Source organism: Emys orbicularis, chromosome 9, assembly GCF_028017835.1.
Source record: "Emys orbicularis isolate rEmyOrb1 chromosome 9, rEmyOrb1.hap1, whole genome shotgun sequence".
Classification (NCBI taxonomy): domain Eukaryota; kingdom Metazoa; phylum Chordata; order Testudines; family Emydidae; genus Emys; species Emys orbicularis.
In genome coordinates, this window is record NC_088691.1 from 60,819,765 (window position 1) to 60,843,943 (window position 24,179).

Below are 24,179 nucleotides of genomic sequence, written 5' to 3' on the forward strand. Positions count from 1 at the left end.
CTGAACGGACAGGGGGGTTGCGGTACGTGCAGCTGGGGGGATGTGCGAGCCCTTGGGCACCCCATGCCGCCCCGCAGCCAGGAGACACAAAGGTGGCACGTTTGCCTCCTCAACGGGCGACGTGAGTGGCGGGGGAGGGTCATGCCCTGTTTGCAAGTAGCCATGTTCTCCCCAAATCCAGGGGTCCGGGTAACCTCGTGGGGCCCTCGCTCTTTCCACATAAAGATCACCTAAGAATTTTTTTCCCTTTCTCACTTCAAATTCAGGTCTTGTCTACCCTGCAACCTCTAAAGGCACCTGGAAGACTAGTGGTAACACAAATCACAGTTGAAAGCTGAGGAATTGAAAGAAAATAACTTTTATTCTGACTGTTTAAAACGGCTTTTGTTAATGTCCGTTTAACTGCGGCAACAAAGGGGACATCTGTTCGAGATTCAACACTCCACTCCTTGAAAAAGGGCAGAGAGTTTAAAATCAACATTGGACATCTCCCACACGTTCCCTAGCAAAGGCAGGGGAAACCAGATTTTACATTCCTGCTATCTCAAAGGTAAAAAATAAAAGCACATGCAAAATGTTTCTCAACTGTACCTGATTGTGAAAGGGCACTCATTTTAGACTTAGTTACAGCTGACACAAGCATACATGCTGTCCTATCATTTTTTCCTGTAGATTTAATTTCAGATGTCTAATGGCTTGTTTACATGGGAAACTTTTCTAGTTATACAAGTATAACTCACCTTGTGAACTCTCTTATTCTGGAATAAGAATGGCTTTTTTGGGCTTAGTTTAAGCCCCATCCAAAGCAACATAAGTGAAACTGGAAAAAGGCATTCTCATTCTGGAATAAAAGTATCAAATTAGAGAGTTATACTTGTATATCTGAGGTGGCTTAAATTCACCCCCCCCCCCCATACCTGTATAACTTTCCTAGCTTTTTCTACTGGTGTTGCTCTTTTTTGATCTTTGTTGCTTATTTGGACCTCAGCGGATTCACAATTATGCTTGCCCAGTTTGTTGATACCAAAGAATGAATCAATTTGCGTTGAACAAATTACTGTATAATAATTAAGTGATAAAGAAAGGGGATGACAACTGACATGCTGATGAGAATCCTAGCTTTACTAGAATTGGGTATTAATCAGTTAATGCAGACAAATTTGGATCTTCTTTAAACACTGAAGAAGGAGACACTCCAGTGATAAGGGATTGGATGATTCAGAGGACTAGAAACAGGATTTGGTGCCTTCACTTTAGTTGGTAGCGAACATCCCTCACTAGCTTGTGGGAGAAAAGTTGGTGGTCTCAGATTACGTCTGACTGGGCAAATGTCCCTATTGCAAGTCCATGACAACTGGCTTCTTTGTTAGCAGTCTTGGCAAAGGTGCCAAGAAAAAAACAGCATGGAAAGTGAGCTCCACTCTCACCTGTAAAGATGTTTCCTCCAGGTGAGGGATGAGCTATCTTGAATTGCTGTAGCTGTTCAGTGGCAAGATAGATAACGTCCGCTTTCTGGCCTGCCATCTCAGTATAAAATTTACTTTTAAAAGGTATTACTGCCTGTGTTTGTAGAGAGAAACAAATCTGGAGCTGCACTCTTGGATTGTATAGCGGTGCGTAACAAAATTGGAACAGGAACGATGCAGAGTTTTGGGACCAGCTGAGCAGTTTGATAAATCACAACTAGGAGCAATAAGGGAAACAGCCATTCAAAACATAGCCTTTCCTCTCTTACTGTTTGTAGGGCAGACTTCCCCTTTTAAATCATGTGGCTTTAGAGGCCTGAAGTCAGTTCGAGTGTCAATGGGATTCTTTTTTTCTCCTTTCAGCGAAGCAGTCAAACTACCATGTCTGGAATCAAGAGAGTGATTGAGGAGAAGGACCCGGACTATGAGGAGATTTCAGTCACACATCCAAATAAACGTCACAAAGCAGCAGAACAGTCAGGTAGGAACTGCCTGTCATGGAATCTTATGGAAGATAAAACTCTCCATATACTGTACCCTATGGAAAACTGCAGGCATTGAGCTCTATTAGCTGAGCCGACGAACTAGCATTACATTAGAGTTATAGTGACTACAGATGATAAGGAAGCAAGTAATGAATGCACAGAATCTGGGAGAATTCTGTCGGCTTAGTGCTATCTGTACTGGGGCTTATGTCGGCTTTGCTACATCTCTGAGGGGTGTATATTTTTTTGCACCACTGAGTGATGTAGCTAGATTGACCTAAGTTTTAGGTGTAGACCAGGCCTAAGTAAAGAAACAAGGCAGTGCTGACAGACAATGCATAAGCTCACAGGATGTAATTGGGCAGCAAACCATAGCTGGGAAGAGAAGGTTGTTGCCAATGTTTAGAGGTCTGACTCTTGCAGAAGGGGAGACAAATGATCATAATTTTGGGCAGGTGAAGCCAATGAAGTGAAACTTGGAGAAGCAGAGTAGGGGAGAGAGACTTGCGAGAAAGAGGCAGACAGGGAAGGAAGGTAAAATTGATGGAGGAAAGCTGGATGGATGGAAGAATACAGTGGAGAGTAGAGAGGAAGCAACAGGGTGAATGGGTTTTCATTCAGCACAATGGAAAATGCTCAATTTGGGAACAATCCTACTGCCTGGCAGCTCTGGACAAGTTGAAGTGTTCTCTGGGCAGGTGAATGTCACAGGATGTGGAGTGGGCTGAGCGGCATCAGGCATAGCAGCTCTGAGCTGCTAGTGGGAGGGCAGGGGATCAGAAGGGATGAGTGGAAGTAGAGCAGAAGGAACAGAACTGTCTCTGGGATATGAGGAAGCTAAGGAGCTGGAGCAGAGCAACAGAACTGAGCTGCCGGGAGGGGGGGCAGATGTTGACAGCTATATAAGTAATGCCTTGGAGGTGAGACTAGGGGGAAGTGCACTACTGGGCATGCCTGAGGCAGAGATTTAGTTTGAATGTACTTGTCAGGTCTGGTCTACTTTGTTAAACTGGTGCAAACCCCTGGGTGGACAGTCTCCTAAATCTATTTAAGCCTGGCTTATATTGATTTTTAGCTTAATTTGGTAAGCAATCAGTGTCAGTTGAAGTCAGTTTAGGAATGTTTGTGTGCCCTGGGTTAACTAAGTTGGGTTTTAAATGGATTTACATTAAACTAGTGCAGCTTTGAATGTAGACAAAGTTTGAATGTTCTGATCCGAAGTTTGGGTGAGTGGGAGGAGGAGAGATTGATCTGGACTTTCAGCTACTGTCAGTTAACTTGAACCCAGTTACTTTTCCCGAAAAGGTAGTTTAATTTTCCAGCCAGGCAAGAGTGCCGTGTTCCGTTTGTAACATATTGCAGAAACTGAGTTGTAGGCTGATGTAGCTGGAGTTAAGGGCACCTGTAAGGAGATCACAACAGCCCAATTTGTGGGCACCGTATTTCCTTGATGGACTCAATCACCATTGTGGCTGACGTCTCTAACTTTCAGTTTCAAGGAGAGTAACTCTTAGTATTTGAGGCTTTGCAAAAATTAGATGATGCTATGCTGGGACTTGCATTAATGAAAGACTACGCTGCCCTTTATATCCAAAGTTAAATTACTTTGACATGGATGTCTTACTGTGATACCGAGCATCTGATGCCATACTAGAGATTAAGGTGTTTGAGTGGGTCTCTGGCTTCACAGTGAACTATCGTTCTAACTGATCATTGGGCAGTAGTGAGTAAAACTTCACCAGTTTCTTTTTGTGAAACATGTCCGTTAAACTGCAGTTCAATCAGTTCCATTTGCAGAGAGGCAGGGATATTATCCACATTAGCAACAAAAGGATTTTCAAATAGTCGAACATCACTTCTGTGTGACTTGAATTCGGAAAATCTGGCCTCAAAATTCTCATCCAGGAGGTCCAGTAATTTTACCATTCGGGCACACGGAACCGGAACACTAATGTTTTCATCGTGACTAAGTTTTTCACAGGAAGGAAAGTGAGACAGTGTTCCTCTCTCTGAGTGTTGTCACAAGAGTTTTGGTTTTGCTTGAAAGGCTTTCACATCTGAGTATAATGGGAAACAAGCCTTTTTTTACCTTGCAATTTCAAATTGAGATAATTCAAATGGCTTGTTAAATCTTTTAGAGTTGCCAAATCCCACAACTACACTGGATCTGAGAGTTCAGATACATTTTTAGACTTTTCATTCCTGAAAATACTGATTTCATTCTGCAAGGTGAAGAAAAGTTTGAGCACATTTCCATGATTAAGCCAATGTACCTCACTATAGTACATCACATCCTCGTATTCTGACTCAGTTTTCTTCGGGAATGTTTGAAATGAGCAGTGATTCAACCCAGGTGCTCTAATCGAGTTTACAATGGCCACCATGGTTGTCATTACATTTTCCAAGTTCAGAAGTTTTCCACACAGAGCATCATGGTGAATAATACAATGCAACACCATTGTCCTTTCAGCGTTACACTAATCACCAGCCTTATACACCAGCCCAATCAGTCCAATCTTGTTGCTTACCATGTTCTTAGTGCTGTCCGTTGTTATTGCAGCAAGTTGATTCCAAGACAGACCAAGTTCCCTAATAGTATGGGCAAATCTCCAAAACAAGTCTTCACCAGTAGTTTTCCCATGAAGTGTCTGGAGCGCCGCAAACTCCTCAGTGACTTGAAATGCCTTGTCTATTCCACGAATGAAAATTAGCACCGTCAGTAATGTCATTGCTTTCATCCAAAGCCATTGAAAAAAATCTCACAATTTTGGATTTTCTCACAGAGCCATTATTTTAAATCTTCACCAATATCTTCTATTCTTCAAGTAAAAATCTGGCAAGACAGACTTACCGCTTCAATAAGGTTCCTTTTGTCAGGACACATTTCCTCCATAACCACATTCATACAATTTTTTATGAACTCCCTGTCAGAAAAAGATTTACATTTAGGGCCCAGTAAATACACAATATGGTAGCTTGCCTTCACTGCTGCTGCTTTTTCTTCTTCTTGTATTCTTAGCATTTGCTGTAAACTTCCAATCTCTTTTTTCAAAGACATGATCTTTGCAGTTCGTGGTGCATCATACTTTTCCCTGTGTTTTGTGTCATAGTGTCTCTTGATGTTATATTCCTTCCACACGGCAACTGTTTGTTTATAAATGAGACATAATAATTTGCCTTGATGAGGACAAAAAAGAATTGATCGGTCCACTTACCTTGAAAAACATGACATTCAACATTCACTGTCCGTTTTTTTTGTTGGAGGCATTTTCACTCATCATCTGCATTTACCTGCCAATCAAAAGTATTGCATCTGTGGCAGACTACAGCTAACCTGTGCATGTCTGAAGGTGTCTTCCTGAATTTTTGTAGCAACAATCACTAAAGAAATATATGTTTAAGTGGTCTGGTTAGTCTACAGCTGAGCTGTGAACGCAGAGTGTTGTTATTTACAGGCTTGTGCTTATATGAAACATGACACTTTTTTTTTATTAAACCCATTCTTTATTGCATTTTTTGATACTTCCTTGTGTAAACTAAAATGATATATACACGACAAGAAATGCTAATAAATCAGCCGTTAATATATTATGTTGAAGCAGGCCATGGGCCTTATGAAATGTTCTGGTGGGCCGAAGGTTGGGCACCCCTGCTGTTTATCATAGTAGGATACAGCCTTCCCTTTCCCATCTATAGACTTCCTTTTTGGTGTGTGTGTGTGTGGTTCTGCCCCCTCATCCTCTCTGTATTGTGTTTGCATATTGATGCATATGTTTGTTGTATTCTAATGGCTATGTTGCAGTGTGGGTGGCATTTTTTTCTCTTTTAATATTTACTTCTTTTCAGATCTAATAGTAAACAATGTCTCGACTGGTCTCCCACCTCAGTGCTTACAAGAATAAAAAAAACCTCGTAAAAACCAACTTATATACCTATTTTAAGAGAAATTATGTTCTGGTGCAGACCAGAAATAAAAACAAATTGGCACTCAGTGCTAGAGATCCCTTCCATTGTGTTGTGCTCAGTTACCGTAACCTTTATTTTTCCTTCTTTAACATTTCTTTTCACGTAGAACCTTTAGGATTGAACTACCCTTTTATTTTAATGTGCTTTTTTGAACAGCTCGAGATGCTGCTGTACAGAAGATTGAGACAATTATTAAAGAGCAGTTTGCTGTTGAAATGAAGAATAAGGAACATGAGATTGAAGTCATAGATCAGGTATAAAGGTCTCTCTCTTAAAAAGAGAGAAGTTAGAGGATCAGGAAGTATTGAAAAGTGCTGCAATTGCAGTACTTTATAATACAGTTTCTCTTCTTTTTATAGCGCCTGCTTGAGGCAAGGAGGATGATGGATAAGCTTCGTGCCTGCATTGTGGCTAACTATTATGCTTCTGCTGGTCTCCTTAAAGTTGGAGAGGTAAAAATTTATTTTTGGAACAATAAGACTGGAGAATATTTGCAAAGTTAGACTGCATAGTTTAGCCGCTGTGTAGCTTTCCTGTTTTGCTTTTGTGGTACAGTCGTAAATGCTTGAAAGCTGAACTGCAAAACAAACGTGGTAACTGAATTGCACACAACTTGTGCTGCCACAAAACGGGCTGCAGGGGCATTCAGCACAGACAGATTTTAACTACGTTGTTAAATTCTTTCATTCCAGAAACGCTGTTGCCTCCTCTCCCTGAAAAACCATCACCACCCTTGTTTTATTTTCTGAAATTTAGTGTCTTTTCTACAGTGCTCATCACCACTGTATTAGTACACAGGACTTCGCAACGATTAATGAATTTATCTGTGCAGCACTCTTTAGAGTAGGACAGTATTATCCCATTTTACAGATGAGAACTGAGGTAGAAGAGGGATTAATGATTTATCCAAGGTCACACAGGGAATCTGGGAGACTTGGGAACAGAAACCCAGATCTCCTGAGTCCCAGTCAGTGCCTTAACTTCAAAACCATCCTTCCTTTCACACATGGAGCCCACTGTATTTATGACTTCACAGAATAATACCTGCAGTGAACCAGGGAGTACCAAGGAGATGTAATAAATGGGAGAAAATGAATTTAGAAACAGCTAGTTAAAACCCATGCTATGTGCCCCTATGGTCTAGCAAGTTGGAGTGTCAGGACATGAGTTAAACCCAGGCACAAGTTTTGTTTTTGACTTGCAGTTCACCTTTAAATTGCTAATATTTTGATCTGAGTTCTAATAAAAAATGGAACTGCTGTGTCAAACTTCAGGCATGTGGATGGAAGCCATGGGTTTACCTTACCTGCCTAGAGAATACTCAGATGCATGGTTCTACTCAGCAGGGGTTTCTTGTGTTACACTAGTATCCTATTAGCACTTTCACAAGGCTTTTTTAAGTTTTCTTTTTAAAATCTTAACTTACTTTTTGCCTCTTCAAACACATGTTGGTCAACTGGTATGGACAGAGAATCTGGTGGTGATGGGAGGAATGTTTTTTCTGGATTTCTGTGTTGACTATTCTTAATGACTGAGCTACTTCTGATCTTCAAGTGCTCCCTCTAGTACCACAGGAAGGCACATTAGCAAGGGGTTTGTACTGTCCCCCTCCTGCTTTCTGTACCTGCTCTATCAGTTTCTGTATCTGCTCTTTCAGATGGAGAGTTTTCCCCCCCAATTTATCTGTGAGTCTTACATGCTTCACACATATTACGTTCACTTCAAAAGTTGCTCTTATTCTTAAGAAATCTTCACAAAAGTACAGCTATTGTCCCTGTTTTTTTCTACAGCTTTTGAGTTTGTGCTGGGTGCTGAAGTTCGGGTACATTTCTGATTGAATTCGAGTTTTGTTCAACGGGTCTAATTTGCATGTTGGCTAGACCAAAGCTCCTTTAATTTTACAAGGCTGATAGATTTTTTTTTTGCCATCCATGCAATGTTTTTAAGTAAGGGTTAATACCAGTTTGGTTTTATCGGCAGCTACCATAGTTTCACTTTCATGTCTAGTAAAGTGTGTCAGTCTGTTGTAGTTTAATTCATTGTGTTCACTTTTTAAATACCTATGAACTTCCAGCAAGTTGTGTTTACAAGATGCTTGATCTGCTGTAATTTAAAAACAAAACCCAGCTTTTCTGACCATGTGAACTTACTGCAGTACAGATGGGTTTTGAAGTTTATAATTAAATATGGTTTCAGTTATTTACTTAACTTTTTTTCCTGAAAATTAGTATAATCTGTTTGCTTAGAGGAGAACAAACAAAACGGGTTTTTGGTTATTTGCTCTTTTGATGCACAGAGAAGGCCCAAAAGTTTTTTCATGGAATATTTTATGGGTAACTGGAGAAATAGTAGGATTATTACATCGCAAATACCAAGGAAGTCAAAGCTCAGGGTTCAGGAGGGGAAGAGATTGCCAGTCAGAGGCAATTTCTACACTAGCACTTTTGTCTGTGTAACTTAGTTGCTCAGAGGAGTGAATAAAACACCCTTCGGAGCGACATAAGTTACAGTGACAGAAGCACCAGTGTGGACAGTCCTCTGTTGGCAGGAGTTATCTCTCCCACCGACATAGCTACTGATGCTCTTTGGAGGTGGTTTAATTGTGTCGACGGGAGAGATCTCACCCATCGGCATACAGCGGCTACACGAACGCTTTTACAGCTGCATCGGTATAGCTGTGTCGCTGTAAACTCGCTAGTGTAGACATGGCCAGACTGTCTAAAAAGTTTGTTTTAATTAGTGAGTATTTGAGGGAAGTGATTATTCCCCTCTATTCGGCACTGGTGAGGCTACATCTGGAGTATTGCGTCCAGTTTTGGTCCCCCCACTACAGAAGGGATGTGGACAAATTGGAGAGAGAGTCCAGCAGAGGGCAACGAAAATGATTAGGGGGCTGGGGCACATGACTTATGAGGAGAGGCTGAGGGAACTGGGCTTGTTTAGTCTGCAGAAATGAAGAGTGAAGAGGCTTTTGATAGCAGCCTTCAACTACCTGAAGGAGGGTTCCAAAGAGGATAGAGCTCAGCTGTTCTCAGTGGTGGCAGATGACAGAACAAGAAGCAATGGTCTCAGGTTGCAGTGTGGGAGATCTAGGATGGATATTAGGAAACACTATTTCATTAAGAGGGTGGTGAAGCACTGGAATGGGTTACCTAGGGAGGTGGTGGAATCTCTGTCCTTAGAGGTTTTTAAGGCCCAGCTTGACAAAGCCCTGGCTGGGATGATTTAGTTGGTGTTGGTCCTGCTTTGAGCAGGGGGTTGGACTAGATGACCTCCTGAGGTCTCTTCCAAACCTAATATTCTATGATTCTATTTAACGCAATTGCCTAACAAACAGTTGGGAGGAAAGAGCTTTATTAGCCATGGGATTTTTCGAAAACATTGCCCTTACGCACTGTGGAAAATCCTATCCCCCAAAGATTCAAAACCCCCACCTCTTCAGTTCAGGGCTGAGAAAGTTATTACTCCAGTTCTCTCTCTTTTCCAAGGAGACCTCCTTGATGAGGCAGATTTATATGCTTAAAGTTAAATGCAAGCAGGAAAAAACCTCCTAGGCTGCCTTTATACATAATAAAAAAGCCAAAAGAGGGGCATTAACCCATTGTTGTCCTTTGCAGGTCACCTATAAAGGGACTCTGTTAAGGAAGGTAGGTCTAAGATGAGATCTAGTATGCCTGGTTTGGTTTGCAGGCATGAGCAAGCATGTGACTCGTGACCCTCTGATTACATTCCGTGAGCAGGCAGGGCACTGATGCATGCAGCTTGTCTCTTAGTCGTTTGCAGAATGCCAGTTGTATGAAAAATAGGAGTCTAATGCATTTAAATACCCTGCCTGACCACAGGAATTGAGCAGCATACACGGTGTGACGTTACCACCTGTGTTATGAGAAAGTACATGCCTGCAAGCCTAAAGAAGCCAGTCTTGGTTTAATGTCATCCTGCAAAGTAGTCTGGGTACGTTGCAGTGCTCAGTTCAGGGACCAGATAGATATTTTTTTTATTTTTTTATTTTTATTTTTTGGGGGGACCAAGGCATCTGTAGTGTTGGAGAAGGTTATTTTGGCCCTCTTTCCTTGAGCAGTAGTCAGTTTTTCAATATCTGTGGTGCATGCTTTACCTGTGATTAAATAGTGGTTCTTTGTTTCTTTATGCTGATACTCTGCTCTTATTTTCTGGCCTAGGCCCAGTTTTATTTGAGCTGGAAAAAATAATGGATCTGCCTGGACTTTATTATTGCAGGGAGCCAAGACATGTGACTCTATGGTTTTTAATCATCCTTCAATCAAGAAGTTCTTGGAATCGCCATCCAGATCCTCATCTCCTGCTAATCATGGATCAGAAACGCCATCTGCTAACCATTCAGAAAGTGACTCATTATCTCAGCACAATGACTTCCTCCTGGAGAAAGACAATGGCAATCTGGACATGGAAGAGCGATTGGCAAACAACCTGGATCAGAGACCAAGCAGAAATACTGGAAGGGTAACGTAAAGCTGTGAAAAGGGGGGGTGGGCAGAAGGACAGAAGGTGTGTGTGGTCCCAGAAATTCCTTCCCAACTACTGGGGGTGCCTGTGCCAGCGTCGGCAGGGGAGCAGAGTGAGGAGTATATTTTTCTCAACCCTGCTCTCTGGGAATATGTCTACATTGCAATAAAAACCCATGGCTGGCTTGGGTCAGCTGACAGGTTGGCAGGCTGCAGGGCTATAAACTTGCAGTGTAGATGCTGGGACTGGAGCCCGGGTCTCGGTGCCCAGGCTTCTTCCCAAATGTCAATACTGCAATTTTATAGCCCTGCAGCTCGAGCCCTCTGAGCCTGCGTCAGCTGACCCGAGCGCTGACACTCAGTAGGGAAGATTTTTTTATCATGGTGTAGACATACCCTGGGGGTCCTTCCATGCCCCACCAGCAACTTGTTCTGTTGCCTTTAGCTGATGGTGCAGACTCACTGAGGATAGGGCTTCACTGCAGAGTTAACTCGAGTTAACTCCTCTCAAGTTAGTCTAGTTCCAGTGAGAGCGGCCTCGCTGCAAAATAATGCTTGAACTGCGCAGAGTGATCGGATTGGCAGCTAATAAGTTAGACCAGTGGTTCTCAACCGGGGTACATGTGCCCCTGGGAGTACTCAAAGATCTTCCATGGGGTACCCAACTCATCTAGATGGTGTTTCGCAACCTGGGGGTTACAGCCCCCACAGGGGTCGAGGGCTGGGTTTAAGGGAGGTCACAAGTGCAGGGCCAGCAATAGGGGTGGCAAGCAGGTAATTGACCCACGAGGCCCCAGGGTTGCATGCCAGAGAGGGCCCCGTGAAGCTAAGTCACATGCTTCAGCCCCGCTGCCTGGGTTCAGGCTTCAGACAAGGTTCACAAGTGAAAAACAGGCTCAAGTATCACATTGAAATGTAAGTACAATATTCATATTCCAAATCAATTTATTTTATAATTATATGGTAAAAACAGGAAAGTCAGCAATTTTTCAGTAATAGTGTGGTTGTGACGCTTTTGTATTTTTATGTCTGATTTTTATAAGCAAATAGTTTTTAATTGAGGTGAAACTTGGGGTATGCAAGACAAATCAGCCTCCTTGAAGGGGTACAGTAGCCTGGAAAGGTTGAGAACCACTGAGTTAGGCTACAGATCCAGTTAGCACATGTTCTCTAAGGCAGGGGTTTGCAACCTTTTTCTTTCTGATACCCCCCCACATCATGCTATAAAAACTCCAGAGCCCAGCGGGGAACGGGGGGCTCTGGGGTGGGGAGGAGCTCAGGCATAGGTCTAGTTTGACTTTTATTTTGGGTGGGCACAGGCCAGCGGGGATCGAGCCAGCTCCGCATGGCAGGATATGTGGAGAGAGCGCCACCTCCACCCCCGACTCACCTCAGCAGGTCACCTACCAGTCTTTGTTGGGGGTGGGGCTGCAACCAAAATTTATAACTCAAAGGTGGGGGGCTCAGCTCAAAAAGTTTGAAAACAGCTCAGGGTGCAGGGAGAGGGGTACCTAAGGGCGGTGTGCAGGCACAGGGGTAGCTCAGGAGTAGGAAGGGGATAGCTAGGGGCGGTGTGTAGGCACAGGGGTAGCTCAGGGAGTAGGGAGGGGATAGCTAGGGGCTGTATGCGGGCAGGGGGATAGCTCAGGGGGCAGGGAGAGGAGTCAGCCAGTTTGATTTAAAAGCACCATCACACTCAAGCTAGAAGGTTTGTTTGTGAACGGAACTCAAGTTAGTGGCAACACTTGAGTTAACTGTGCAGTGAAGACAAGCCCTGAGAGGGAGGGGGAAGTTTGTGGCTCCCAGCAGTGTTGTATCCAAGTGAGCATCCAAGTTGTCTTGCCAGTCGGTGGCTTTCTGTTGGCACATTGCTGGGACCCTCATTGTTTTGGTTGTGTCTGTCAGTGGTGCAGCTGCCTGGCTGCTAGCTGCTATGGGAATTGCATTACTTACAGCAATTCTGAAGATTTCATCTACTGTATCTGAGGTTTGGTCTGCTCAGCACCCCCTTCAGATAATATGATACTAACTGGCAGGGGGTCTTCATTGATTAAATCATCCTGAAGGTGTTAAAGCAAAATCATCTCCTTCCCTCAGGAAGGGAGGGAAGGGGGAAAAAGCTCCCTTTCCTATAACAAGCACTAATTGTTCCCTGTTTTCAATGTGGTCAGTTGTCAGCTCACTTCCTTCAGAGGAATAGAAACAAATTAATTCCCTTGCTTCTGGGGTTGCAAGTTAACAAATTAACTCTTCTCTGAACAGTAGCAAACGGTCCCTTCTCCTCCAGAGAAACAGATTCCTCGTAAGCAGCCCCAGTTAACAGCCCTGCACAGGAGAAAGGGGAATCTTCTTGTTTGTACCCAGCTGCTCCTCTAGGAATTCATAATTAGCCTAACTTGCCATCCATTTCCTTTCTGGCTGAAGCCAGAATGCTGCCAGCAGGGTGGGATCTGTTTTTTTCCCACTGTTCCCAGGAAAATGTTCAACTCTTTTATAAATTCCTGGACTTAAGCTTATGAAGAATCAATAGCATCTTTTCACCTGAGGATCTCGCAGCCCTTTTTCAAATAAGAACTAAGACTTACATCATACCTGCGAAGCAGGCAGTACTTATTACTGCACCCATTTTACAGAAGGGAGTTCTCAGACTTGCTCAGTGCCTCACAATGAATTGGTTGCATAGCTGGCAAAGAAACTTAGGAGTCTTGATTCCTGGTATTCCCCTCTCCCACTCCCCGGCCCTAACCATTGCACAGCATTGCCTAAACCAAGGCATGATGGTTTAATAACATATAGACTAATAGAAATGATCCAGATCCGCCAGAAGAGTCATGTAAAGAGTCTCTCCATTTCCAGCAGGAAAAAAATCAGAGCCATGTAGTTACTATTAGAGCAGAATCTTATTAATCCATACCAGTGATGGGTTGACCCATTGAAGATAATTGAATTCTGCAGTTTGGCGAGTAGCAGTAACCAGTGATGGAAATAACTGATTCTGTATCGCACATGAAGTTGAATAATGCCCAGTGGAATGGAGTAGTATGCTGAGCATGCAGGGAGGCAGACCAGCACCACCAGTCAAGTAGCAGGGCCCCAGCCCTGTTTTGGAGAGTTACTGACTGCCAGAGAGTAGCCAGATGGTGACTGAGTGCCCCCCAATTAGGCTGCAGTAAGCCCCTTACTTTCCATGACAGGATCTCTGGGATCACTGGTCTGTTCTCCAGTAAACTCGGCACAGAATCCATTTTTATTGCAGACATGTGGTTTGTCAGATTACTGAAGACCCTACCACAGCGGTTCTCAACAGGGGAGCCCGTGAGCCCTTTCAAGGGGGCTGTGGGGCCCTGCGGCTAAAACCCAGAGTCTGATCCCCAGCACGTCCCGCAGGGCTGAAGCCAGGAGCAGCGGGGCTGGAACCTCGGTGCTCCCCACAGAGCAGAAGCTCTGAGCCCATGGGCAGAGTTGGGAGGCATGGGGATGTTTCTCTCCCCCCCACCCCCACCCCCGCCAAAAAAAGAAAAACACTGCAAGAGCAGGGCAGCTCCACACACATCCCCCCCTCCCCCCCCATGCTCCCCTCCACCTCCTTCTCTCTCTGCCCCCTGGCCAGGTCGGAGGCAGGAAGCCAGAGCCGGGCAGTGTGGGATAGCTGCTGCTCTGGCTGGGTGCCATGGAGCAGGCAGCTGCGGCATTCCCTTGTCTCCTGTTACTGCTGGTGCAGGGGGTTGAAGCTGTTCCTCAGCTCCCGCCCCCTTTGCTCACGCAGCCAGTAAGAGCCACAGGCGTGGAGGACCTGTGGTTGGCAGAGCCCTCGGGGAGCAGGGACCACAAGAGAGCCCTCCCAGCACACAGCCCCTAGCTACACCCCCCCCCCCGCACCCTGAGCTACTCCCCTGCACCCTGAGCTACCCCCCTGCCCACACACAGCACCTGGCTACACCTCTCCATGCACCCTGAGCTACCCCCCTGCCCACACACAGTCCCTAGCTACCCCTCTCCCTGCACCCTGAACTGTTTTCAAACTTTTTGAACTGAGTCCCCCACCTTTGAGTTATAGATTTTGGTTGTGTTTCCCTCTTCCTTCCCCAACCCCCCCACAAAAAAAAAAAATCAGACTGGTAGGTGGCCTGAGGTGAGTCGGGGTGGAAGTGGCACTCTCTCCACGTACCCTGCCATGCGGAGCTTGCTCGATCCCTGCTGGCCCGTGCCCACCCAAAATAAAAGTCAAACTACACCTATGCCTGAGCTCCCCACCCTGGCCCAGAGCCCCAAGTCCCCCCTCCCCTGCTGGGCCCTGGAGTTTTTATAGCATGTTGTGGGAGGCCTCAGAAAGAAAAAGGTTGAGAACCCCTGCCCTATCATATTCTCAGGGCAACATTTTCAGCCAGTCAGAGCCCAGAAAAGTATCTCTAGTCCCTTTGCAAATGACACCGAAGCACATACTGGTCCTGGACCTGATTACAGTCTTACCTTCTCGTGTAGATTTGTCCTTCAGTTAATAAAAGATTTGGTACAAGGTCACTTGGGTTGTTTTTGTTATACCTGATGATTGCTGCATATTGACTGGCTTTATCTGGATGTTGGTACTCTGTTGTTATTGACCATCATTCTAAGTGGGGTGGGGCCAAATTCTTCCACCAGACATATATCTGGCACTTCCATTGAAGTAATTGTAGAGGCCCTGGGGGTCAGAATTTGGTTCTAGGGATCAGGGCTAAGATTTTAAAAAACAGCTAGTGATTTTTGGATGCCCAAGTTGGAACTCCTGAAAGGGGCTTGATTTTCAGACACCAGGTGCTCAGCACTTTCTGAAAATCAAGTATCTTTAAGGTATCTTGAGGTGGCCATCCAAATTAATTAATTGCTATTATAAAATATTGGCCCAGACCAATTGTGTATGTCAGATAACTGGACTCCGGCTTTGCCATATAGTGTTTATTTGCTGTATACATACATTACTTGAAAATGGGCAGTTAGCAATTTGAGTGTGTCTGTTTTAGAATGATTTTTTATTGGTCTTTCATTTTAATTGTGTGGGTTTCTTTTTAAACATCAGCTTACTTTCTAGTACCAAAGAAGTCTGTGTTTGCAAAGTTGATTTTTGCTTTTTTCGCCCTTCAGGACACTTCTGGTGTTACAAGCTCTCATAAAACAGGCCAGCGAAAGGCCGGTCTGTTAAATGATGAAACTTCACGGCTCTATGTGAAGAAAACAATCGTGGTTGGCAACGTCTCCAAGTTAGTATCTAAGGTCTTACTAATTGTCTTAGTTGTTAGCCATTGAGTTGAATTGTGGATTAAAATTAGGAAGCAGCTAAAATTGAGGCACACTCCAAATGATAGCTATACCAGCACTCCTAGTCCAGTCCCTCCTTATTGGCTGTGGGGTGTGAGCAATAGCTGTTGTGGGACCCAGGGCTAGTGCTTGTCGTAATAACAGTTGTGGAGTTTGATTCTGCACTTGCTTCAAAACTAAGTTTTTAGAAATTATTTTGACCCCTTCAGTTCTTCCAGCCCCACCACCTGCAGCACTAGGCCCTGATCCTGCAATAGGATCTGCCTGGGAAGCCCCTGAGACCCCACAGGCTCCAGTTGCAGGATCAGAACCCTGCTTTGGTGAAGGTAGGAGTCAGTATTTGATGGGATGTGGTTCAATGAAGCCAGGATAGAGCTGGACTAAGGCTACGTCTTCACTACAGGGGGGGGTCGATTTAAGATACGCAAATTCGCGTAGCTGAATTCGACGTATTGCAGCCGACTTACCCCGCTGTAAGGACGGTGGCAAAATCGACCTCCGCGGCTTCCCGTCGACGGCGCTTACTCCCACCTCCGCTGGTGGAGTAAGAGCGTCGATTCGGGGATCAATTGTCGCGTCCCGACGAGACGCGATAATTCGATCCCCGAGAGGTCGATTTCTACCCGCCGATTCAGGCAGGTAGTGTAGACCTAGCCTAAGACAGTAGCACTGAGCTACTACGTGCTTCCCACCATGGTAAGAGATGCAGGCTTAGTTAGTACCATAGTGCTGTATAGTAATTTTTGGAAATGTCATTGAATTAAGGTGAAGACAAATTAAGGAAATGTAATTTCATGGTTTTTGTGTCAGATTGAGCATCATTTCTGTCAAAACTCTTGCAAAGCCACTTAATTTTGTCAGTAAAGTTCTGGAAATGGGTGTGGTTAAGCATAGTGCAGGCATGCACTGTGCGAATACCCTTGCATCCTATTGCTAGTGCAGCTCACCTCTGGCAAAAACTAGTTAAAAAAACAAACACAGTCACAGAAATTTTGACAACTCACAACTTCTTTTTAATTCCATTGTTTTCCAAAACCATTCCATTTTTCATTTTCCAGAACATGTTAAATATTTTTTTCCAAAATCAGAAATTTTCAAAAATGGGATTCCTTTATTCTGGATTAGCAAATTCCCCCATGTGACTATGATGACCAATCAAAAATTGACAGTATAAAAAGGATGAAACCAGCCCCAAAATGGGGGAAGGGAGAGAATATACCTCATTTAGCAGGATCACCAAAAGTCTCATTTTTTTTATCTAGAGTTTCTGGAGACATTTTTTTTAAAATGGGAAATTTTAAAAAAGAAATTTGTTTTCTCAACATTGAAGGCTGAGTTTTGATGAAAAAAATGTTTTCATTTTGGAAATCTTTGAACAGCTCTACTTCTGACCATCAGCCCCAGCTGCAGCAGTACACATGTCAGGTTTTTTCCCCCCAGAGTAGAAAGTATCAAATTAGTGGTGAATGTTGGATGTTGTTTTTCTTACTATTAGAGATGGGTTCTAAAAACACCCGTAAACAACGAGAAATCTGGGTCCAGATCTTGACTTTGTGGGTCAAGCCCTGTAGTTTATTATAAATTAAGATTTATGTATATATTATGCTTGACTCTTACCAATCTGGTATTTGAAAAAGATTCTTCAAGGTGATTTACATCTCCAAAACTGTATGCAGAGGATTTGATAGGTAAATTTCTCTCAGTAGTGAGGGATTAAAATTAACCCCCCCAATTAGGAAACCAGGATTAGATGGTGGAAATTTACAAAGAGCTATTTCACACAAAGGGTAGCACGTATATATTGAGATACCAAGGAGTGCAGTTAAAGCAAAGAGTATAAATGTACGTAAGAGCCATTCAGATTTGTTTCTGGATGAGGGGGTTTGGAGGGTTTGATGAAATGTTGGACGATGCAGTTAAAATGCTCCAAATATTCCCAATAGTATAGGCATAAATTAGCCTTTTACTGTTCCTAAAACTTACACAAAAGATTTTGCTCCGCTCTTTTTGGAATGTAAATTTATTTATTTATTTTTACTTTTTCTGACAGGTATATTCCTCCTGACAAGAGAGAGGAGAACGATCAGTCAACCCATAAATGGATGGTGTATGTACGAGGCTCTCGGAGAGAACCCAGCATAAATCATTTTGTCAAGAAAGTCTGGTTCTTCCTTCATCCCAGTTACAAACCTAACGACCTGGTGGAAGTCAGGTAATCAAGAACTACTTGAGTCTTTGAGTTTGTCAGGATTGAAATACTGAAATTCTCAGAAAGAATAGCACCTTCTTTTTATGGCTGCATTGTTGGTATTTTAGCTTAACTTCTAACTTGGCTTAACTAGCTAATTCTCCAGGTGTTTGTCAGCACTTGCTAGTTGTTATGCTGCAGGCTTGCGAAACACATACCAGGTTGTTTTAACAGATTAAAGAGAGCCTTTTCTATTGGAGAGAAACTTGAAATGCTGTGTTTCATATTAGCAGCATGGACTTGTGTATCTGTTATTTTCATTACATCACTTACATTGCAAGTTTGGCTGCACGCCAGACTAAACATGTTCTTGCCCACCCAGTCCAATGTGAAAAGTTCATTTTCTTTGCCAGAGTTTTTAGAATTCCCATTTGTTTAAAGATACTTGTGTGTTTCAGTAAAGAGCTTTTTTCTCAAATGCCTTTCTCCTGCTCTCTCTTGTGGCCAACTCATAATCTTGGGTTTAACCTCATGCTTTGAGGAATGACTACAATAACAGCATGGCTGTGTTGACACTAGAGAAACACAGTGCCAAATGTAGCAGTGTCAACATTCCCTCCCCAAAAACATAGTTGAAAAATATTGCCCCACTGAGGTCAACAGAGTAAACTACAGGATTTTCCCCCCATAGTAGATTTCCACTCAACTTTCTGCCACTAAGTTATGGGCATAACACACTCAGATTGATTAGGAAAGTAACTCCGATGTACATTGGCCTCAGTCCTTCTGCAGGACTTGTCTAAGCAAATTTTAAAACACTGGTGTGAAACCACTGTACATGGGATTTTTATAGGATCTGTTCCTCTCCCTGTCCCTTCTCTCCATGTCTGGGGCTATGTCTACACTACCGTGGTAAGTTGACCTACTCTACGCAACTCCAGTTACGTGAATAAATCGACGTACCTTAGGTCGAGTTACCACGGGGTCTACACCATGGGGGGTCGATGGGAGAAAATCTCCAGTCAACTTACCTTACTCTTCTCATCTACCTTACTCTTTACTAGACCTGCTAAATCGTCCGCCAGTGGATCGATCTCAGAGCATCGATCCCGGCTGTAGTGTAGACCTGCCCTTAGAAAGAACTATCTGACACCTATTTTCCCTTTTTTCACACTCCCTCAGTGAGAGTGCTGTGAAAATGAGGTTTAGGCAAATAGCATGCACTGTTCATTCCCTACATTCCTTCCCTACTAATAAATTAACAGCCCTCATTCCCATCATTGATTTATGACCTGGAAATCTGCATACATGCCAGTATCCTTGAGACTGCATTGCTCCTGAGCAGTCAGGGTTGAAAGGGGATGGGAGGGCAAGGCTGGCTATCTGTCCCAACCTCAGGGACTGATATAAATTAAATAAAATCCCAGGCTGATATAAATTCCTATCGTTTCTTCTTTTATAATAACCTCTCTAACGTGCATCCCTTCAGCTGGGACAAACCTGCACTGGCAAGAGTATGGGTCCAAAAGTATTCAGGGAAGGTGGTGTTCAAAATGTTGCTTTGGTCTTATCTACCAACACTATAATAATGTCTTTTATGACTAGATAGATTGTAGGAGGGAAAGAATGATAACTCTGCATTGGAAATTCAGCTTGTGACGGTACTGATTTTCACTGGTACTGACCATCTGGCATCATGCAGCTATTTATTAAGGAACTGACTCTACTACTTTCTCTTCTGGCACAACATTCACCATTTTGGCATCATTTTCTTTTACCTTCCCCCATGCACAATGAAGATGTCTCTGTGGCTGTCTACATAGACTGCATGTTCTCTCTCTGGTGGAGAGTGGGATTGAGGATAATTAGCAGCCAATCGGGAAAGCATTCTTTTGTTTGAAGAGATGAATGTGGAAGTTGTAGTGCGGGTGTCTGTAATGTGAATTTCTGTTTGTTTCCAGAGAGCCTCCATTTCATTTAACCAGACGAGGCTGGGGAGAATTTCCGGTGAGGGTTCAGATTCACTTTAAGGACAGTCAGAACAAAAGGATCGATATCATACACAATCTGAAGGTACTTAAATAGAATGGCTGGTACAGAGGATGATAGAGTATGCAAGAGAACCTATGGAATGTGCTGTGTTTGTGGCCTTCCTCTATTGTGTTTGCTTACCACTGACATCTGACTAGGGAGCATATGAGATGGAGATAGAAAATGCAGCAAAGTTGGTGACATCAGCCATATAAGAGGTGGCGTTCCATTGGGGGGCTTCCAATGTCTAAGAAGTTGGAATTGATTCTGCCCAGAGAAGAGAAGTGTTTAGCTGCTCTCCCCTGTGATTTTGGATTTTTATCATCTTCTCATCAATTTTAACTTGCTAGGCTTTTAGTAGGGGCATCTTTCTCTACATAAGGAGTGGTTGTTCTATTTAGTTCCTTCCCGTGGTCTTACCTGCAGCTACCAAGGATCTGCAGCCTGACAATTTGGCTTATCCTGTTCCTGAAGGGTGAAGAGGGAAAATCCAGAATCCTCATTTGTTTCTTATAGGCCTGACTCTTCCAAAGGCTCTTGAGTGCAGAGGATTAATGGGTGCACAGCACTTCTGAAGATGGCCATTACTTTTCTTTTCTTTTTAATTACTTGAGCTCAACCCCAGAAGAATTCAATTATTACCCTTCCTTTTTCACTATTTTTAGTTGTCGTCAGAACTTTGTCACTGCACTATTATTAGTTTGACTTGGGTCTTGTCTATGTTAAGAAAAGTCTCACCAGTGTAACTACATTGATGCACACTCATGGTTTAGGCATATGGGCTGATTGAAAACTTTCCATCCCGACTGGATTTTGATGGAAAATTTGTTTTTTTGACTAAATGAAAGTTTTCGCTGAAATCCTGGAAAATTGAAATAATCCAATTTTGAATTGCCACTGCTGCAATGGAGCTGTAGATGGGATGCCCCATGCTCCCCTTCTCTGTGGGTGGGCTCCCCAGCTGCACTGCATCACGGTAGTGGATCCTGGCCACGTGACTGCCCTTATGCACCGCCTCCCCTTACCTTGGGGAGAGACCCTGGTGCATTCTGGAAAATGTCATCTGGCCAGTGAGCCTGGCCTATAGAAGTGAATGGGAGCCTGAAGCAACTGAACTACAACTCCCTTGAGGCACCATGGCGGTATTTCAGAACTGAAATATTTCTGGCTTTGTCCAAAATATTCTTGATTTGACTTTTTCCAACAAAATCTCATCTCCACCTAGCTCTAGTAGACTTGCTACGCTGCTGAAAAGTGCAATTTATGGTGGTGCAGCTTAATCTGGTAAATAAACCAGCTAATTGGCATCAGTGTAAACCAGGGGTCTCAAACACGTGGCCCGCGGCCCGCATGCGGCCCGCAGAGCTCTTCCCTGCGCCCCCCCCCCCCCCAGTTACTTGCTGTCGCTGCCAAACTCCCCTCACCCCCCCCTCCCCCGAGTTATTTTATGTGGCAGCTAAGCTCCCTCTGCGCTGTTCCCCAATGTTTGGGGCCGGGTCTCTCCCCCAGCCCCGCCTGCTGCCCCCACGCACCTCCCCCGAGTGTCCCCTGGCCTCACTTGCTGCCCCTTCACTGCCCCAGAGCCTGCAGCTCACCCTCTGCTCTGCTCTGCCGGCTTCTGGCATCACTTGCTGCTGCAGGGTCCTAGTGCCCCCCTCTACTAGGGTCAGTGCAGGCTGCCCTTCCCCTGCCCTAGTCCTGAGCCTCTCCAATGCCCCAAACCCCTTATCCACAGCCCTCACCCCTGCACCCCCTCCTATCCCCAAACTCCATCCCAGAGCCTGCACCCCCACTCCCTGTCCCAGCCTGGAGCCTGCACCCAGCACCCAAACTCCATCCCAGAGCCTGCACCCCCACCCCCTTCCCCATCCAAACTCCCTCCCAGAGCCTTAGGCAGGTGGGGGCGGAGTTTGGGGGGGGGCAGGTTTTGGGCACCACCAAAATTTCTACAAACCTGCCACCCCTGGAAGAGGCAGAGCAGGGGTGGAGTGGTGGTGCAGCCCAGTGCAGTGGGGGGGCTTTACTGAGTGTGTATTATATATATTATTAAAACTGCTTGGCGGAGGAGGTGGCGAAGAGACGGGGCAGGGGCGGGGCCTCATGGAAGGAGTGGAGTGGGGGCGGGGCCAGGGGCAGCGAGGCGGGGTGTCAGTGATGCGGCCCTCGGGCCAATGCATTAGTCCTCATGTGGCCCTCACGGTCATTTGAGTTTGAGACCCCTGGTGTAAACCCTGCTTTGTGCCAGTAGATTGTGTCTATGTTAAGAATTTGCACCCTGGTGCATATGTCCTTAATGTAGACAGGGCCTTAGTCTGCTAGCATGAGTTCTTCTGAAGTTTGTATGGCTCAGGCAGTTTCTGCTACTGGGTTCTTCTGTTGGCTGGTGTCAGTTTTCATTGAAACTTCCTGTCTCTTATCTACTGATAGTACACTGGGTAAGGTGACCTCAGTGGTTTAGTTGGCCTGAGGATAAACTAGCTAAGCAGTAACAAAAATCCCATTTAATGATCCTGCTGCATATAATTGAGATTGTTTCATATTTATTTGGATTTATGCAAAGAATAAAAAGGATACTTGTCTAAGGCTAGTCATTTATACCTTAAATTAATGTTATGTAATTAATTTAAATTAATTAGGATTTATTCTAATTAATGCAGAATGCCAATCTCCCCTCCCCCTACAGATTTTATTTCTCTCTCTCTCTCTCTCACACTCACACACTCACACACACACACACACACACACACACACACACACACACACACACACACACACACACACACCTTCCCCCCCCCATCTCCCCCAGCAGCAGCATGGTTTTTCTGCTCACAACAAAGTGCAAATGTTGCTACTTGCCAAAGAATGTGATCTCTAGCTTTGGTAAATTTGATATGTCACTGCTCTGCTACAGAATCACAGTTTATTTTAGTTGGGAACTTGCTGCTGTGTTACTATTTCATAAAAGATTAGTTGTAAACTTCAGCTAAAATATTAATATTTTAACATGTTGTAATGTACTCACTCATCTAATTGTTTTCCACAGTTGGACAGAACCTATACTGGCTTGCAGACACTTGGTGCAGAAACGGTGAGTTACTGAGCTGTAGAATGGAAATGCTTGCTGTTATATAAAATCTTTCATGGACTGTGTGTCCCAGAACACTTTGCAAAGTGAGAAGTTTAGTACTGGAATTGTAGTGACTGTAGCCAAGTAAAATTTTACCATAGTTTTAACCTTTCATAATAAAAGCATGGAAACTCTTTAAAAATGGCTGCGTAGGAAGTAAAAAATATTATGCTTGTAGTGAACCCACAAACTCTTCCACCTTTTATTTAGTTGTGACACTCCGAGCACCTTTTCCAAACCTGAAGAAGAGCTCTGTGTAGCTCAAAAGCTTGTCTCTTTCACCAACAGAAGTTGATCCAATAAAAGATATCAGTTCACCCGCCTTGTCTCTCTAATATCCTGAAACCAACACAGCTACAACAACCCTGCAAACTACCTTTTCTTGTAACCAGAGATTAGATTTGTATTACAACATGAAATGATAAAGCAATTCTGGGAAGTGACTTGGCTTGATGCAGTGCTCATTCCCTTAAGTCATTGATGTTTCATCTTCGTTATTTTCAAGAGAAATGCATTCAGATATTTTTAAGAGAAGCAAACTTTCCACATATAAATAGTGTATGTGTATATTTGTTAGAAGATCAGTTGAATGAGCTTAACATAAAAACAACACACAGAAAATCTAGCACACAAGTATAAAAATGAGTTATAGAAAGGAATGAATGTAGAGGTAATAGCCAAAATAGAAAATAGTGAAGTCAGTGGCCAGCAAATGAACTATCCTGTTGATTCAGAATGATTTTATGACTTGTTCACTTTTAGCCATAGTTGGGTAAACTCCTTCCTGTTGTGCTTAGTTGACTGTTTTCTGCAGTATAGATGGCAATGTAATCTAGTGGTTAGAGCTCAGTACTGTGGGATTAAAGACAAGATTCTATTTTAGACTTGGGATAAGTCACTTAACCTCAATCATAGTCTACTATCTCTAATTTTGATTTTCCCCCTCTGTTTTACTAAGTCAAAAGATTTTCTGTGGAGTTGCATGATCTCAGCTTTTCACTCAGCGAAGTAGATTTTAATATGGGTTTTCTCAAGATAGTGAGGAACATTTTTGAAGAGTAAACAAATGCTATAGTGTATGCTTCAAGGGATTTCCAAACCAAGCGTACAAGGTTAGCCCTTAATCCTGCATTGAGA

General features: G+C 43.8%; 1 protein-coding gene across 1 annotated transcript in view; it reads left to right on the forward strand.

The window, feature by feature from the left end:
• Positions 1-497: 497 nt before the first annotated feature.
• YEATS2 (YEATS domain containing 2) overlaps positions 498-24,179 on the forward strand; it is a 71,151-nt gene continuing 47,469 nt past the window's right edge. Inside the window, exons 1-9 of the mRNA XM_065410945.1 lie at positions 498-550; positions 1,830-1,947; positions 6,074-6,171; positions 6,277-6,369; positions 10,157-10,399; positions 15,523-15,638; positions 17,747-17,908; positions 19,846-19,957; positions 22,959-23,003. Coding sequence (XP_065267017.1) covers positions 1,848-1,947; positions 6,074-6,171; positions 6,277-6,369; positions 10,157-10,399; positions 15,523-15,638; positions 17,747-17,908; positions 19,846-19,957; positions 22,959-23,003 — 969 coding nt within the window. The 5' untranslated portion in view covers positions 498-550; positions 1,830-1,847. The remainder of the gene's footprint in view (positions 551-1,829; positions 1,948-6,073; positions 6,172-6,276; positions 6,370-10,156; positions 10,400-15,522; positions 15,639-17,746; positions 17,909-19,845; positions 19,958-22,958; positions 23,004-24,179) is intronic.